Here is a 15,718-nt window from a genome sequence, read left to right as displayed (position 1 = left end):
TTACAAAGAAAAATTTCTCTTCATATCTTGCGCCCACAGGAACCTCCCCATAAGCTCCCGTTGCGAATTTTTGGGTGTACTTGCTTTGTTCTTGATACTTCTCCAGGACGTGATAAACTTGACGCCAAGGCAATAAAGTGTGTTTTTCTTGGATATTCTCGCCTCCAAAAAGGCTTTAAGTGTTACTATCCTAAAACACACCGTTTTTATACCTCCTTTGATGTTACATTTTTTGAAACAACACCCTTTTTCTCTTCCAACTCCGTTGAGTCTGATTTCTTAGGGGAACCCATTGAAATCACAGAAGTTCTGCCTGTTCCTACTTTCTCAGAACCTGTATCTCCCAATGTTCCTGAAAGGACCATACCTATTCCTGAAAGAATTATACCAACTCTAAACATCCAAGAGGAAGGGCATGTTCCACCATTGTTGTACACCTAACAACGACGCAATCATCAAGATTCCCAAGAGGGTAGACACCCAATTGAGTCATGTCCTACATCACTGTTACCCAATGATACAGTCCAAAACACCACAACACACTCTCCCATTGCTAGTCGAGTAGGTAAAAGATCCACTCGAAATCCTTACCCTATCTATAATTTCCTTTCACAGAAACGTCTATCTCCATCATATTGTGCCTTCATTTCTAGTTTGTCAACTGTTTTTTGTTCCAAACAATGTCAAGGAGGCATTAACTCATCCAGGGTGGACTCAAGCAATAGTTGATGAAATGGAAGCACTCCATTCTTCTGGGACTTGGGAGTTAGTTCCTTTACCTCTTGGTAAAACTGTGGTTGGTTGTAGATGGGTGTATAATGTAAAGGTTGGGCCAGATGGATAGGTTGATAGATTTAAAGCTCGACTTGTTGCTAAAGGATACACGCAGGTTTTTGGCATTGACTACACGGCCACCTTCTCACCGGTAGCCAAGATCACTTCTATCCGCCTCTTACTCTCAATGGCAGCTAATCGCCACTGGCCACTGTATCAGTTGGATATAAAGAATGCATTCTTACATGGTGATTTGAATGAGGAAGTATATATGGAGCAGCCCCCTGGATTTGTGGCTAAGACAGGAGCTAGTCTTGTTTGTCGTCTTAAACGCTCTCTCTATGGGTTGAAGCAATCTCCACGTGCCTGGTTTGGGAGATTTAGAGATGTGGTTCAACAATTTGGCATGATTAAAAGCAAGGCTGACCACTCTGTCTTCTATAAACATCTACTTGAAAAAAAACATATATCTTGTGGTTTATGTTGATGATATCGTCATTACAGGCAATGATAGTGAAGGAATAAATCAGCTTAAGAAACATTTGTTTCAGCATTTCGAGACAAAAGATCTTGGAAAATTGAAGTATTTTCTTGGTATTGAAGTTGCTTAATCCAAAGAAGGTATCTATGTGTCTCAACGAAAATATGTTTTGGATATTCTTGAAGAAACAGGAATGACAAATTGCAAACCAGTTGACACACCCATGGATCCAAATGTCAAACTTCTTCGAAGACAGGAGGAGCTCCTATCCAGTCCAAGTAAGTATCGGAGGTTAGTTGGCAAGCTACTGTACTTGACTATCACTCGACCAGATATCTCATTTGCTGTAAGTGTAGTTAGCCAATTTTTGCAAGAACCATGTCAAAGTCATTGGGATGCAGCCATCAGAATATTGAGATATCTGAAAAGATCCCCAGGTACAGGATTACTTTATAAAGATCATGGAAATACAGAAATTGTCAGTTACACAGATGCAGATTGGGCTGGATGTCCTTGGGATAGGAGATCGACATCAGGATATTGTGTCCTATTCGGAGGGAATTTGGTTTCTTGGAAAAGCAAGAAACAAGATGTGGTTGCACGATCAAGCGTAGAGGCAGAATATCGAGCAATGGCACTAGGGATTTGTGAACTAATTTGGGTTAAGCAACTTCTCACAGAACTCTATTTCTGCAAGCTTGGGCCTATGAAACTAGTTGTGACAATCAGGCAGCTCTACATATTGCCTCCAACCCTGTCTACCATGAAAGGACCAAACATATCGAGGTTGACTGCCACTTTATACGCGAGAAGGTTGCATCCGGAGTCATTGTTACCACATTTGTTGGGTCAAACGATCAACTCGCTGATGTTCTCACCAAAGCTCTTCGTGGACCTAGAATTGAATATATTTGTGGCAAGCTGGGAGCTTTTGATTTATACGCTCCAACTTGAGGGGGAATGTTGGAATATGAGCAGTGTTAGAATATGAGCAGCCTACTCTTATTATTATGCTTTTATTATGCTTTTAAGTCTTTGGGGAGTGGAATAGTTTTAGACCTTTTATGTCCCTTCCCAATACTTGTTATCTTCCCATATAATGTCTTGTAATGTGTTGTTCTTTCTAAGATGGAATAACAAGAAGATAGTTCAGGTTCCTTTTAGTTTACCTTTCAACAATAAAGAAACTACTCCCCTCCCCAAGGCTTTAATTACTAAGGCTAGTGAACTGCCCATTTAATTACTAAGGCTAATGAGTTGCCCAAGACTTTTAATATTCCAACACTCTTGTACCATTTATTTTCTCCATCTTCAGTTGTGTCTCATATGGAGGCCTAATTTGCTCTAAATGTCTAGGTCTAAATATCAGTTGTGCCTCGTGATCAGATTGGCCGATATATCCTATTAACAGTTTCACATTGAGAAAATAAGAAAGAACATAGGGTTTATAAAGTCATAAGCTAGATTAATTAATTGATTAGATTTAGGGTGTTTTTGGTTCATGGGTTTAGCCAGCACTACTATGGGATTAGTGCCTCCCTTACCAAGTATGTTTGGCTTACGCTAACTCTTTCCAATATAGAAATTTAATATACAGCTTTTGGTTCTTACTGTCAATGGGCTGATTACTTTATGTACTCAACACAGGTTGCAGTAAGCCTAATGATGAATATATCAAAATCTCAGAGTTCTTGAACTGTAGTTGTATATCAGACTTTAAATACACCAATATCTAAGTGGATTTTCTAAGAATGCAGCTTTGTATCTATCTTGAAACCTTTTCAAATGGTAAAAAGGAAGACTAAATATTGGCGATCATTACGAATTTTAGCACTGAAAGGGCAAAAATACAGACAGAGCTAAGGACAATGAAGCAGAACCAAGTATCTTTAGTTTCCATCACTAAAGCCAGTTATGTTAAAACAAAATTGAATATATTATATGTCAATTCTTGTATTTCTGTACATTTCACATGATGTATTGAGCTACAGCTGATATCCTCATTTACATTATATCAACAAACTAACAATTCCTGATTTCTGTGCAGCTATCGAAATGACCCTTGTTAACTGTTATGCAGCTATCTGCATCCTCATTTAGTGTTGGAAATGAAATCCTCTTTCATTTCTGCCATCTTTTGGCCAGCTTGATGAGCTTCTTGGAGCTGATCATGGTAGTTACTTAGCAAATAGAGAGATTGAAGGGGAGAAGAAGATATGTAGAAACCTTAGATCTTTGCTGGACTGTGAATATCAGTGGTTGATGATCACAATGCATATGGAAGTGAAACTTGTGAAAAGCACTCGCGCAAAAGCCAGGCGAGCGACGAGCTCCATGGCAAAGCGCTCGCCTGAGCTCGCTTTCCGGCGAGGCGACGAAGCAACGAAGCGACGAAAAGCGTCGCTTTCTCTTACGGAGCGCAAGGCAACGTCAGCCAAAAAAAAAAAAAAAAAAAGCAAAACAAAACCAAAAAATACAAAACAAAACGACATCAGATCTAACCTCAGTTGCGACTTGCAAAACCCTTCTGCTTCCAAAATCCAGACCAAAGCCTCCGTCCCTCGCTGCGACACTGCCTCGAACGTCGCCGCGACGCCGCCTCCACCTCGCCGCGACACCGCCTCCTCCTCGTCGCGACGCCGCGCTCACAGTCCCGAGGTAAATAGCTGAGTTCGCTGCTTCTAACCTTCCGGCTCTTTTGTTTTTTCCTCTTCTCTTCTTATGTTGATGCCAGTGACTGAGGTAGTTGTGAAATAAGAATAGAGTTGAGGACTCGTTGAATCTTTATTGACTTGAGAGTTTGGCACTTGGCAGTTACAAGCACTGGACATGTTTTTTTTTTTTTTTTTTGTTTTTTTTTTTCCTCTATTTTTTTTTTTTTTTGGTATTAAATTAAGTTTTGAAATTTTTATGATTAAAATCTTAAATTACAATTTACATTTAATTAAATTAAGTTTTATTATTGAATTGTTGATGTTGATTGTTAAATTGAATAATTTGTATTTTTAGGTCAATATTACGGCATTATCATAATGTCTAATCCAAAACATCAAGATCTCGGATGGGATCATGGTATTCCGGTTTTGGATAAGGGCATTACGCATGTGCGATGTAAGTATTGTCATAAAATTACGAAGGGAGGTATTTATCGGCATAAATTGCATCTCATTGGAGGAAATAGAAATGTTACGAGGTGCACAAAATGTCCCCAAATTGTTAGAGATGCAATGAAAGAATTTATGCAAAGTAAGAAGAAAATAAAGGATGAATGGAGTTCAACGGGTGTTCCTTCTATGTTTTATGAAGATTGTGATGAAAGTATAGATTTTTCAAAGGCGGCAGAGATGGGATGTAGTATGGAATCTTCTAACAAAACAATTAAAGGTCCCATGGATTTGTATTTTAATACAAGAGAACACCAAAATTTGAAAAGATCAAAAGGCGGCGAAAATGTAACTCTGGAGACATGCAAGCAAGAGTTGAGGGATAGAGCTCTTGTGCAATTTTCACGGTGGATGTATGAGGCTGGACTACCATTTAATTGTGTTTCTTATAATAAAAGTTTGCAAGGATTTATTGATTGTGTTGCACAACATGGCCCGGGAATGAAGGCACCTTCATATCATGAAGTTAGAGTATCATATCTTAAAAGGGAGGTAGAGCATATTAAGGAGTTGTTCGAAGGGCATGAGGAGATGCGCAATAAGTATGGTTGTTCTCTAATGATGGACAAGTGGACAGATAGAAGAGGTCATACATTTATTAATGTCTTAGTTAATTGTTCACTTGGATCATATTTTCTCGAGTCAGTTTGTATTAGTAAGGACATGGTGGATGGAAATAAAATGTTAGAGCTTTTTGAAGCTTTTGTGAATCAAGTGGGGAAGGAAAATGTTGTACAAGTCATATCTGACAATGCTTCTGAAAATGTGAGAGCTGGTATGTCTAAAATATATATGTTTTTCATTTTTTTTTTAAATTATAATTTTTTAACTATTAATTCTTTTCATTTTCATTTTCATTTAGGCAAGGATTTAATGGAATTGTACCCGACTTTGTATTGGATGCCATGTGCTGCTCATTGCATCAATTTGATATTCGAAGATATTTTTGAGATTCGTCATTTTGCATTGGCGTACAAGCGGGCATTGAAGTTGTCGGTGTACATCCATTCAAAGACAAAACTTTTGAATTTGTTGAGGACATATACCAGAAAGCGGGATTTGGTTAAGTTTGCTAAAACTCGATTTGCTACAGTATTCTTGACATTCAAGAGGCTTCACGAGCAGAAGAACAATTTGAGAAGATTGTTCAAATCAGAAGAATTCCTCACTAGCTCTTATTTCAATGAAGCAGCAGGGAAGGAGTGTTCTAAAATTGTAGAAATGCCAAATTTTTGGAATACAATTCTAGAGGCACTTAAAATAGGTGATCCATTGATTAGCACCCTCCGGTTAGTTGATGGGGAAATTAAGCCATCTATGGGCTATATTTATCCTGCGATGGAGATTACAAAGGAAGCAATTGCAAAAGCTTTCAACAATAATTCAAGCAAGTACAATAAGGTCTTTGAAATCATAGATAAAAGGTGGAGTTCCCAGTTTCGTCAACCATTGCATGCAGCCGCATACTACTTGAATCCAGATTACTTCCGGTATATTGGCGAGACACCGATTTCTCCTACTGTTCGTTCGACAGAGGTTGTTGCTGGTTTTTATGAGTGTTTGGAGAGATTGATTCCAGATCAAGATTTGTATGAGAAAATTACTAAAGAAGTATCTACTTGGGAAGCTGGTCGGGGTTTATTTGGCTTGACAGTTGCAAAGAAACAACGTGGTGTTAAGCGTCCAGGTTCTTAAACAATCTAACTTATGATTTTTATTTCTAATCAAAATATTGCAAACTTTGATTAATTTTTAAATGCTACAGATGATTGGTGGTTTTCTTTTGGGAGCTCAACTCCACATTTGAAAGATTTTGCGATTAAGATCCTCAGCCTCACTACTAGTGCATTAGGATGTGAAAGAAATTGGAGTGTGTTTGAACATGTAAGTCAGTCAAATTATCATTTTAAGTCACTAATTAGCAATTATCACATATACTTAAGTACTAATTAATTTTAAAATTTTCAGTTGCATTTGGAAAGGAGAAACCGCCTTGAGCACATGCGCCTTAATGATTTGGTTTTCATCAAGTATAACAGATCATTAAGACGACGATGGGAAATGCGGAATACCATTGATCCAATTAGTTTGGATCAAATTGATTTTTCTAATGAATGGTTGACAGGTATTCCGGATGATGTTAATGAAGAGTTGGTGTTTAGTGATGGAGATGATTTGACTTGGGGAGATATTGCAAGGTTTTCCGGTGCGAATGAGACTCCTTATTCCCTTAGGCATGCTTTTAAAGGAAAAGAGAAGGTAGGGAGTTCAAGGTCTAAGGAAAAAGAAAAAGTTGTGGAACATAGACTAGTGGATGAAGATGATGTTGATGAAGAAGATGGAGAAGCATTTGAGGATGAAGAGGCAAAACCAAGTGCCACCTTGTTGTATGGGGACTTTTAGCTTCAACCAGAAATATATGAAATATGGAGACAAGCTGAGGAAGAATTCGGATTTGATCATCTCATGTCCCGAGGATATCTTCCTCGACATCATTTCTAGCTCGAGTAGATCTTGAGAGACTGCAAACAGCTTAGATTAGTGGAGAGCAGAAAAGAGTTTTCTTGTATACAACTAAGTTACTTGTTTCCCTTTTTGGCTGTCTCAGGATCAGATTGTGAAAGTTTTTAATCTTGAGATAATATAAATATTACTGACTATATGGAGGCCTAATTTGCTCTAGTTGTCTATGCATGTCTAAATCTGCATTTATCAACCTTTAAGATATATCTGCTATTTCGATCAGTTCAAAGAAGCTGGTGAAAAGATGGCAGAAATTTGCAGCCATCCGAAGAAAAAGGATTTCATTTTCAAGACAAAATGATGACACAGATTATTGGTGCAGTAAACAAGTTAAGGGTCATTTTGTTGTCTACTCAGCTGATCAGAAGCGGTTTAATTTGTTGTCCCTCTATCTTATCTCGAGAATGAGATCATTAGGCAACTCTTAAGCATGTCTGAAGAAGAATTTGGATTTCCAAGCGATGGGCCTCTTACACTGCCATGTGATGCAGTCTTCATTTCACTTCTTAGCCGAGGTCTAAGTAGAGAACTTGAGAATGCCTTGCTCATCTCACTTATTTCACATCGGTGTTCATCATCTCCACTACACCAACAAGGGTGGAGAAGTCAGGAATTGCTAGTTTACTGATATTAATGTCAATAAGTTTTGTAAATTTGGATATCAGCTGTAGCTCAATACATGATGTGAAATGTACAGAAATCCAAGATGATGTTAAACATATTCAATTTTACTTTCACTTAATTGGCTTTTGTCACGATAATTAGTTCTGCTTCACTACACCCTCTCTAGGTAAGCTGAACAATACTCCTTTATATATGAGACACAACTGAAATTTAGACAGACATCTTCAGAAAATTTGGCCTCCATATAACTAGTGATATTTATATTTCCCCATCTGATCATGAGACAGCTAAAGATGTTTGTTTTTAAAGAAGTGGCTGTGTAAATCAAAGATGCTATAGGATCGGAGCAGATTTAGAATGTAGAAACTAAGGTAGGTGTGAAGGAAATATTTGAGTGGCCTGGGGTGAATACATACTAACTCAATTGTGTTTATATATATAGATCCTTTGGGAAGTGGATTGAGTGGCTAAGGGAGGGCATCCAGCTAGCATGATCACATGGTTTTGTCTTTGAGAAATCATATCCAAGACTAAATGATGTCGCGGATAGCTGTAGTTCTTCCTCTGCAGTTAATAAGGGTCATTTTGCTATCTACACATATGACCAGAAGCGGTTTGTTGTTCCTTTATCTTATCTCGAAAATGAAATTATTAGGCAACTCTTAAGCATATCTAAAGAAGAATTTGGACTTCCAGGCGATGTGCCTATTACACTACTTCATGGACTACATTATTTCTCTTCTTAGCCGAGGTTTATCCAAAGAACTCGAAAATGCATTGCTCATCTCAGTTATTTCTCTTCATGGACTACCTCACTTTCTCTGTTTGTTCTTGAAGAAGATCTTCGGAGGCCTTGCTTAGCACCGAAAATGTGACCCATACTAATTGCCATGTTTTTTTTTTTCCAGAACTTTTTGACAATGCTAATAGACACAGCTTGACAGATACCAGGATTTGTGTGAAGGAAGAAGTTGAGTAGGGTGAGCATAAACTCAAATGCATTTATATAGATTCTTTAGGAGGTGGATTGAGTGGCTATGAGAAATCTGGATGAGAGGCCAGCTAGCTAAAACGATTAGACATGGTTTTGTCTTCCAAAAATCATGAAAAATTTTCAACTAAGAAGTTTGTAGATAAAGAGCACCTTTGGGTACCACCCACCATGTGTTTCAATGAAATTGAAGAGATGGGGAAAGCTCAACTACTTGTGTCATTCCAAGAAAACCTACCAAATGAGGGAACGATACACATAGCTGTAAGTTAATGGTATTCACTAAGAAAATATGTTAATCGATTTGTCTGAATCAATGTGAAGATTTCTTATTTTGATGTCTCTATATATCTATCCCACATGCATATTTGTGATTGAAGCTAAAAGGCCCCCTATACAGCTGGGTAGAACATGGTTTTTCCTTCACTGATTTCCTCAAGAACTAAAAGCAGTTTGAATAGGTGATTTCCATGTGAAGTTTGAACATCAAACACTACAACTGTACTGTTTCAAGCCACTATCCATCCAATGTTTCTGCAGATCTTATTCTCTCCCATTCGATTTTTCTCTCTTTCCCAAGTTAGTAACATGATCAGTTCCAAAAAGCTCATCAAGCTGGCAAAAAGATGGAAGAAATTTGGTGTCATCCGAAGAAACACGATTTCACTTCCAACTACCCTGAGTTAACAGAGGGAAGATGCAATCTAAACCAACTGATGATGCTTGTATAGTAGTGAGCACCACGTTTCAGTGGCAGGATGCTCGGCTCGGCTCGGCTCAACTGACTGTCTGCGGATGGTCATTAAACGGCAACACTGCAATCAGCTCCACCTACTGCATACAAGATATCATACCCACTCCTTCCATTTTCTGTCTTATATACTAATCTGCCATCTTTGTGTGATGGTTAATACACACTAATTTTGCATAAAGGTCAGTGAAGTTGGACACCACTATGCACTTAAACTGCAAACATGAATATCTTGGTCATACACATCAATGCTCTTGCAAATAATGTAGCACATCATATATAAGATGGCAGAAACTTGCTGCCATCCGAAGAAAGAGGATTTCATTTTCAAGACAAAATGATGATGCGGATAGCTGCAGTACATCTTCTGCAGTTAACAAGGGTCATTTTTCTGTCTACACAGCTGATCAGAAGCGGTTTGTAGTCCCTCTATCTTATCTCGAGAATGAGATTATTAGGCAACTCTTAAACTTGTCAGAAGAAGAATTTGGGCTTCCATGCAATGGGCCTATTATACTACCATGTGATGCAGCCTTCTTGGACTACATCATTTCGCTTCTTAGCCGCCGAGGATTATCCAAAGAACTCGAGAATGCATTGCTCATATCAGTTACTACTTCATATCGGTGTTCATTAGGTTCATTCCACCAAGAAGGGTTGAGAAATCAAGAATTGCTAACTTGCTGATATTTATGCAAATAATTTTTGTAGACAAGAGACTAGCTGTAGCTCAATACATGATGTGAAATGTACAGAAGTCCAAGACTCGATATCTAATACATTCAGTAACAACTGGAACAGGAAACCAGCTGGCCCAGTTTGCAGTTACATACTGTGGGTTTACATGGCTATCCTACTGGTTATAGACCAAAGTCTAAGCTAAGGGTGCAGGAGCAGCAAACCAAGTTCAAGGACCACTTACGCATACAAATAACAATGTGCACATGGAAAATCTGAGTCACTTACAACACTATATATATGAACATATATGGATTATTCTCCTAATTTAATTTGCACCAACTTTGGTAACCATCTCACAACAAGAGTACAGTAAATTGCTTGGTTCAAAATCTAATCCTAAGAACATTAGGATCTTAGATACTGGTGCAACGTAACACACCACATTGTTTGCAATAAGGACTTATTATCTGATATGATGCTAAAACCATGGGGGGAATACATGTTGAATTACCTTATGGTCTTTCACTAAAAGTGAAGACTAATCAGAGTCGTTCATCAATGGTTGAAGATTTTAGTAAAAAAAAAAACAAAATAATGAATCTATTTTATAATTATTTCAAACTTTCAAGTTTGTAACATTTAACATTTATAAAAACAACTCCACCCTTTATTCCAGCAACTTTCAACTGTTGGTCTACTCAGATGAATAACATATTCTCACATGAACTCTATCCATTCTCCTCATATGCATCTCTCTATTCTCTTTATATATCAATACTCTTCTAAAAGCCTCGTGTTTTCCTTTAATCACACTCAAGATTAAAAGTTTGCTATTACCACATCAGATTCTTATCAAAATATTTTCATTGTCCAAATCGAAGCCAACAGTGGTGAATAGAGATTGAACCCGACGTGAATCGAACACGCAACCTTCTGATCTGGAGTCAGACGCGCTACCATTGCGCCACGGATCCCCTTATTTATAACGCTTTAAAACTATATATAATCATGTTTAGAGGTGTTGGAATGTTTTTCCCAGCAGGAATTTTACGCAGTTATCTAACAAGTAAGAAAGTAACAACCTGCGAAAAAGAAAAAAAAAACATCTAACAAAACTACCAACAAAAATATTTACCGGAATGGATGTGGTCATTGGTTCGAACCCTAAGAGGCTTAGATTCTTTGTGCTGAAAATGTTTGAGAAAGTATAGAACAGATATGTAAAGAATCATGAGTAAAAAAAAACTACATCTGCTGCCGTCCTAATCTTCTTTGTCTCCAATACTTGTTCTATGAGGTTAACATACTTCTCACCAAAAAAAATGAGGTTAACATACTTCTGCTCTTCACCAACACCAAATTTCTTTATCAATTTTTGGATTTAATTTGCATTTTCTAAGATTGAAAACTTGTGTGCAATTTTTTTTTTTCCACTAAAGCTGAACTGTTTGTAGTTTCTCAAGATTTACAAATCCCAATCTGATATGAGACAACTGAAAAAGGAAAAAAAAAAAAAAAAAGTAACTGTACATAGAAACTGTTTTGTGCAAAATTTTTCTCCACTAAACTAAGCTGCTTGTAGAGTCTCAAGATCTACTAGAACTAGAGATGATGTCAAGGAAGGTATCCTCTGGGCAAGGTATTGTGAGGCCACCCATTTGATGATCAAATCCAAATTCTTCTTCAGCTTGACTTAGCAAGTCTTGGAATGAAGGGTCCTTCAAGTATGATATCGGAATAACAAAGCGCTTCTTTTCACTTTCGCCCACATAAACTGCAAAATACCCCTTAGGAACCTCGATTTCTCTGTTTGTTCTTGAAGAAGACCTTCTGAGACCCTGCTTAGTATGGAGAATGCGTATCATACTAATTGCCATTCTGAAATGCTTCTTTTTAAACCAAAGATGCTATAGGAACAATTTTAGAATGCAGAAACTATGGTATTTGTGTAAGAAATGTTTGAGTATGGTGAATACTAACTCAAATGTGTTTATATAGATCCATTGGGAGGTGGATTGAGTGGCTAAGAGAAATTTGGATGGGAGGGCAGCCACCTAACAAGATAACAGACATAACCACATGTTTTTGTCTTTCAAGAATTTTCAAGTAACAAGTTAAAAGAAAGAATATCAGTGTATGAACATCATTCCCCACACGCTTCAATGAAATTGAGTAGATGGGGATAGCTTATATACTTCTGTCTTTCCAAGAAACTCGATCTGTCACATAAGAGATGAGGAGAGCAAGCAGCAAGTCTTGAATCAAATAAAGAGATGATTTGAAAACAAAACCATGTGATTCCTCATTTTTTATGTCTCCATATTTGTGGTTGAAGCTAAAAGGCCCCATACAACTAAGCAGCATAACCACGTGGTTCCTCAGTGTCAAGCATGTGGTTTTGCCTCCAAAACAGCTTAAAGACTGTCTTAGCCTCCTCATCACTTTAAATAGCAAAGATTTAAGCTTCATACAAATCTTATTCTCTATCTTCCGATCCATTCAATCTCTCTGATCTCGATCTATTTTCTAAGTTAATATCATCATGAACAGTTCAAAGAGGCTCATTAAGCTGGCCAGAAGATGGCAGAAATTTGCTGCCATCCGAAGAAAGAGAATTTCATTTCCAAGTCTATATGATGATTCAGATAGCTGCAGTACAGTTTACAAGGGTCATTTCACTATCTACACTGCTGATCAGAAGCGGTTTGTTGTCCCTCTATCATATCTCGAGAATCATATCATTAGGCAACTCTTAAGTATGTCTGAAGAAGAATTTGGACTTCCAAGCGATGGGCCAATTACACTACCATGTGATGCAGTCTTCATGGACTACATCATTTCACTTCTTAGCCGAGGTTTATCTAGAGAACTTGAGAATGCACTGCTCGTTTCAGTTACTTCTCATCGCTGTTCATCAGCTCCGTTACTCCGAAATCAGGAATTGCTAGTTTGCTCATATTAATCTCAATAAATTTTGTAAATGAGGATATATATTAGTTACGTTGTAGCTCAATACATGATGTCAAATGTACATATATATTAAATCCAATACAGCACCTATATATATATATATATACACGCACTGTACATTATATCTTAGAATGCTTGAGTTCCCCACTCCCATATTCAAATTTTCTTTTTACATAGGACTTTAATGATGAAAACATAATGATACTTGCTTCTGTTTCATGGTTTCTGTCTAGAATAACTGATAAGTAGTCTGAAGAATTAAAATGATTAATATTTTCTCCTTAAAGATCTAATATATTGCAAGTAAGTACAGATGAATATTAATGAAAAGATAAGTTCTTGTGTATAAACTCCAAATAACTTCCATTTCTGTCCTAGCATCACTGCGCCAACTACCAGGAATAAGGAGAAGGCAGATGTAATTTGAAGCATATGATGAGAAAACAATATGGTTTTGTTATCTCATTTTCTTTCATTTCTTATGTCGTATATATATACTAATCTGACACTTTTGTGTGATGGTTAACATGTAACTTTCACCCTGACCACACTATTTGTGTAAACCTGCAAATTAGTTAGTTCCAAGAAACTCATCAATTTGCCAATGAAATATAATGGAAGATACATGTTGCTGTCTAAAGGAAGAAGAATTCATTTTGAAGACACAATTTAGACTGTGTGAATAGTTGTGGTAAATCCTCTGCACTAAATTTTACTGGTAGCTTCATTTTATTTTTCAATATAGACTGTTCTCAAGATTATTCCTTTATTCTGAACTTGTAAAAGTTTATTGCTTAACTTTTAGTGTAGAATATGCCTTGGAGAGATATTGCACTGCTAGTTTTACTCAAAGTATATTCAAAGCAACAATTTGGAATAGGATTTGGTGAAAATTGGACAGCATTTCTGATATTTTCAAAGTTGCTGCCAAAATGCAGACAAAAATCTATACAGGAAAAGTCTTCTATGCAAAATTTTTCTTCACTAAACTAAGTTGTCTGTAGTCTCTCAAGATCTCAAACTAGAGATGACTTCAAGAAAGGTATCCTCCATACAAGGTATTGTGAGTCCACCCGTTGGATGATCAAATCCGAATTCTTCCTCAGCTTGACTAAGCAAGTCTTGGAATGAAGGGTCCTTCAAGTACGAAACTGGAATGACAAAACGCCTCTTTTCACTCTCCCCAACATAAACTGCAAAATGCCCCTTAGGCACTTCACTTTCTCTGTTTGTTCTTGAAGAAGATCTCCTGAGGCATTGCTTAGCGCGGAAAATATGCCCCATACCAATTGCCATGTTCAAATGTGTTTTTTGGGAAGTAGGATTTCTGAAATATTTTTCAGTATAGACACAATTTGTGAAGGCAGAAACTAGGAGTTGTGTGAAGGAAGAACTTGAGTGGGGTGAGAATCAACACAAATGCATTTATATATATAGATCCTTTAGGAGGTGGATTGAGTGGCTATGAGAAATTTGGATCAGAGGCCAGCCAGCTAGAATGATTAGACAACATCTCCACATGGCCGGTTTTGTCTTCCAAAAATCATAAAGAATTTCTACTACCTTTGGACATCACTCACCATATGCTTCAATAAATTTGAACAGATGGGGAAAGCTCAACTACCTTTGTCATTCCGAGAAAGAGATCAATATACACAGCACTAAGTTAATGGTATTTGCCTAAAAAACATCAATTGATGTGAAGATTGGGACACATAACCATGTGTTTCCCTATTTGTATGTCTTAAAGGCCCCCCATACAGCTGGGTGGAACATGATTTTGCCTTACCTGATTTCCTCAAGAAATTGAACCGCTTTAAATAGGTTGCTTCTCATCCAATTCTGATCATCAAACACTACAACTTTCTGCAGATCTTGTTCTCTTCCCTTCAATTTCTCTCTATTTCCTAAGTTAGCACCATGATCAGTTCCAAGAAACTCATCAAGTTGGCAAAAAGATGGCAGAAATTTGCTGCCATTCGAAGAAAGAGGATTTCATTTCCAAGTCTATATGATGATGCGGATAGCTGCAGTACTTCCACTCCAGTTAACAGGGGTCACTTTGCTATCTACACTGTTGATCAGAAGCGCTTTGTTGTCCCTCTATCTTATCTCGAGAATGCAATTATTAGGCAACTCTTAAACATGTCAGAAGAAGAATTTGGACTTCCAAGCGATGGGCCTATTACACTACCATGTGATGCAGTCTTCATGGACTACATCATTTCACTTCTTAGTCGAGGCTTATCCAGAGAACTCGAGAATGCATTGCTCGTCTCAATTACTTCACATCGGTGTTCATCAGCTCCACTACACCAAGAAGGGTGGAGAAATCAGGAATTGCTAGTTTGCTGATATTAATTTCAATAAATTTTGTAAATGAGGATATTAGTTTTAGTTCAATACATCATGTTAAATGTACAAAAAATCCAATACAGCAATACTTAATGATATCCAATATGTTCAATATTCTTCTTAGAAAATTCAAATATATAATATTCTTCTTAATCTTCAGTTTGCTGCAATACACGTAGTTGGCATATTTTCTGTAACAAGCAAGTGCTTATTTGCATGAATTTTATTCAATTCTTAACAAAAAGCATTAAACTATATAATTTGAACCATATTAGCATAGTAGCATTGCTATGGCAGATGTATTATGGGATAGCAAGTCAGAGTAGGGCTTACCATCTGCCGCAATAGTGCCATTTTAGTCTGACCTTGAGGATGAATTGTGTTTGAACCAATCAGACGGGAGC

General features: G+C 37.3%; 5 protein-coding genes, 1 long non-coding RNA gene and 1 other non-coding gene across 8 annotated transcripts in view; 5 read left to right on the top strand and 2 right to left on the bottom strand.

Moving 5' to 3' along the window:
- The window catches only part of LOC109154227 (auxin-responsive protein SAUR68-like), a 93,018-nt gene that overhangs the window by 14,170 nt on the left and 63,130 nt on the right, over window positions 1-15,718 (bottom strand). The window contains exon 1 of one of the 2 annotated variants that reach the window (XM_019302064.1): window positions 3,758-4,092. The exons of the other annotated variant lie outside the window; for it this stretch is intronic. The gene's annotated coding sequence lies outside the window, so the exon portion shown is untranslated. Of the gene's footprint in view, window positions 1-3,757; window positions 4,093-15,718 lie in introns of those variants that run through there. 2 annotated transcript variants of the gene reach the window in all.
- LOC109154222 lies at window positions 3,849-6,854 on the top strand. Its single transcript, XM_019302059.1, has 5 exons — window positions 3,849-3,913; window positions 4,265-5,194; window positions 5,282-6,106; window positions 6,185-6,303; window positions 6,388-6,854. The coding sequence occupies exons 2-5, from the start codon at window positions 4,288-4,290 to the stop codon at window positions 6,820-6,822; spliced, it is 2,286 nt and encodes a 761-aa protein (XP_019157604.1). The 5' UTR covers window positions 3,849-3,913; window positions 4,265-4,287; the 3' UTR covers window positions 6,823-6,854.
- On the top strand, window positions 9,146-9,995 carry LOC109154140 (auxin-responsive protein SAUR68-like). Its single transcript, XM_019302006.1, has 2 exons — window positions 9,146-9,199; window positions 9,600-9,995. The coding sequence occupies exons 1-2, from the start codon at window positions 9,146-9,148 to the stop codon at window positions 9,993-9,995; spliced, it is 450 nt and encodes a 149-aa protein (XP_019157551.1).
- On the bottom strand, window positions 10,892-10,963 carry TRNAW-CCA. Its single transcript has one exon. It is a non-coding gene; the product is annotated as a tRNA-Trp (tRNA).
- LOC109154238 lies at window positions 11,240-11,509 on the top strand. Its single transcript, XR_002049668.1, has 2 exons — window positions 11,240-11,286; window positions 11,317-11,509. It is a non-coding gene; the product is annotated as an uncharacterized LOC109154238 (long non-coding RNA).
- On the top strand, window positions 12,532-12,951 carry LOC109154139 (auxin-responsive protein SAUR68-like). Its single transcript, XM_019302005.1, has one exon. It carries the CDS (start codon window positions 12,532-12,534, stop codon window positions 12,949-12,951), a length of 420 nt encoding a protein of 139 aa, XP_019157550.1.
- Window positions 14,722-15,408, top strand: LOC109154230 (auxin-responsive protein SAUR68-like). Its single transcript, XM_019302067.1, has one exon. It carries the CDS (start codon window positions 14,880-14,882, stop codon window positions 15,312-15,314), a length of 435 nt encoding a protein of 144 aa, XP_019157612.1. The 5' UTR covers window positions 14,722-14,879; the 3' UTR covers window positions 15,315-15,408.

Source organism: Ipomoea nil, unplaced genomic scaffold (assembly GCF_001879475.1).
Source record: "Ipomoea nil cultivar Tokyo-kokei standard unplaced genomic scaffold, Asagao_1.1 scaffold2610, whole genome shotgun sequence".
Classification (NCBI taxonomy): domain Eukaryota; kingdom Viridiplantae; phylum Streptophyta; class Magnoliopsida; order Solanales; family Convolvulaceae; genus Ipomoea; species Ipomoea nil.
The sequence above is the reverse complement of the archived record's forward strand: the minus strand, read 5'-3'. Positions and strand labels throughout refer to the sequence as shown.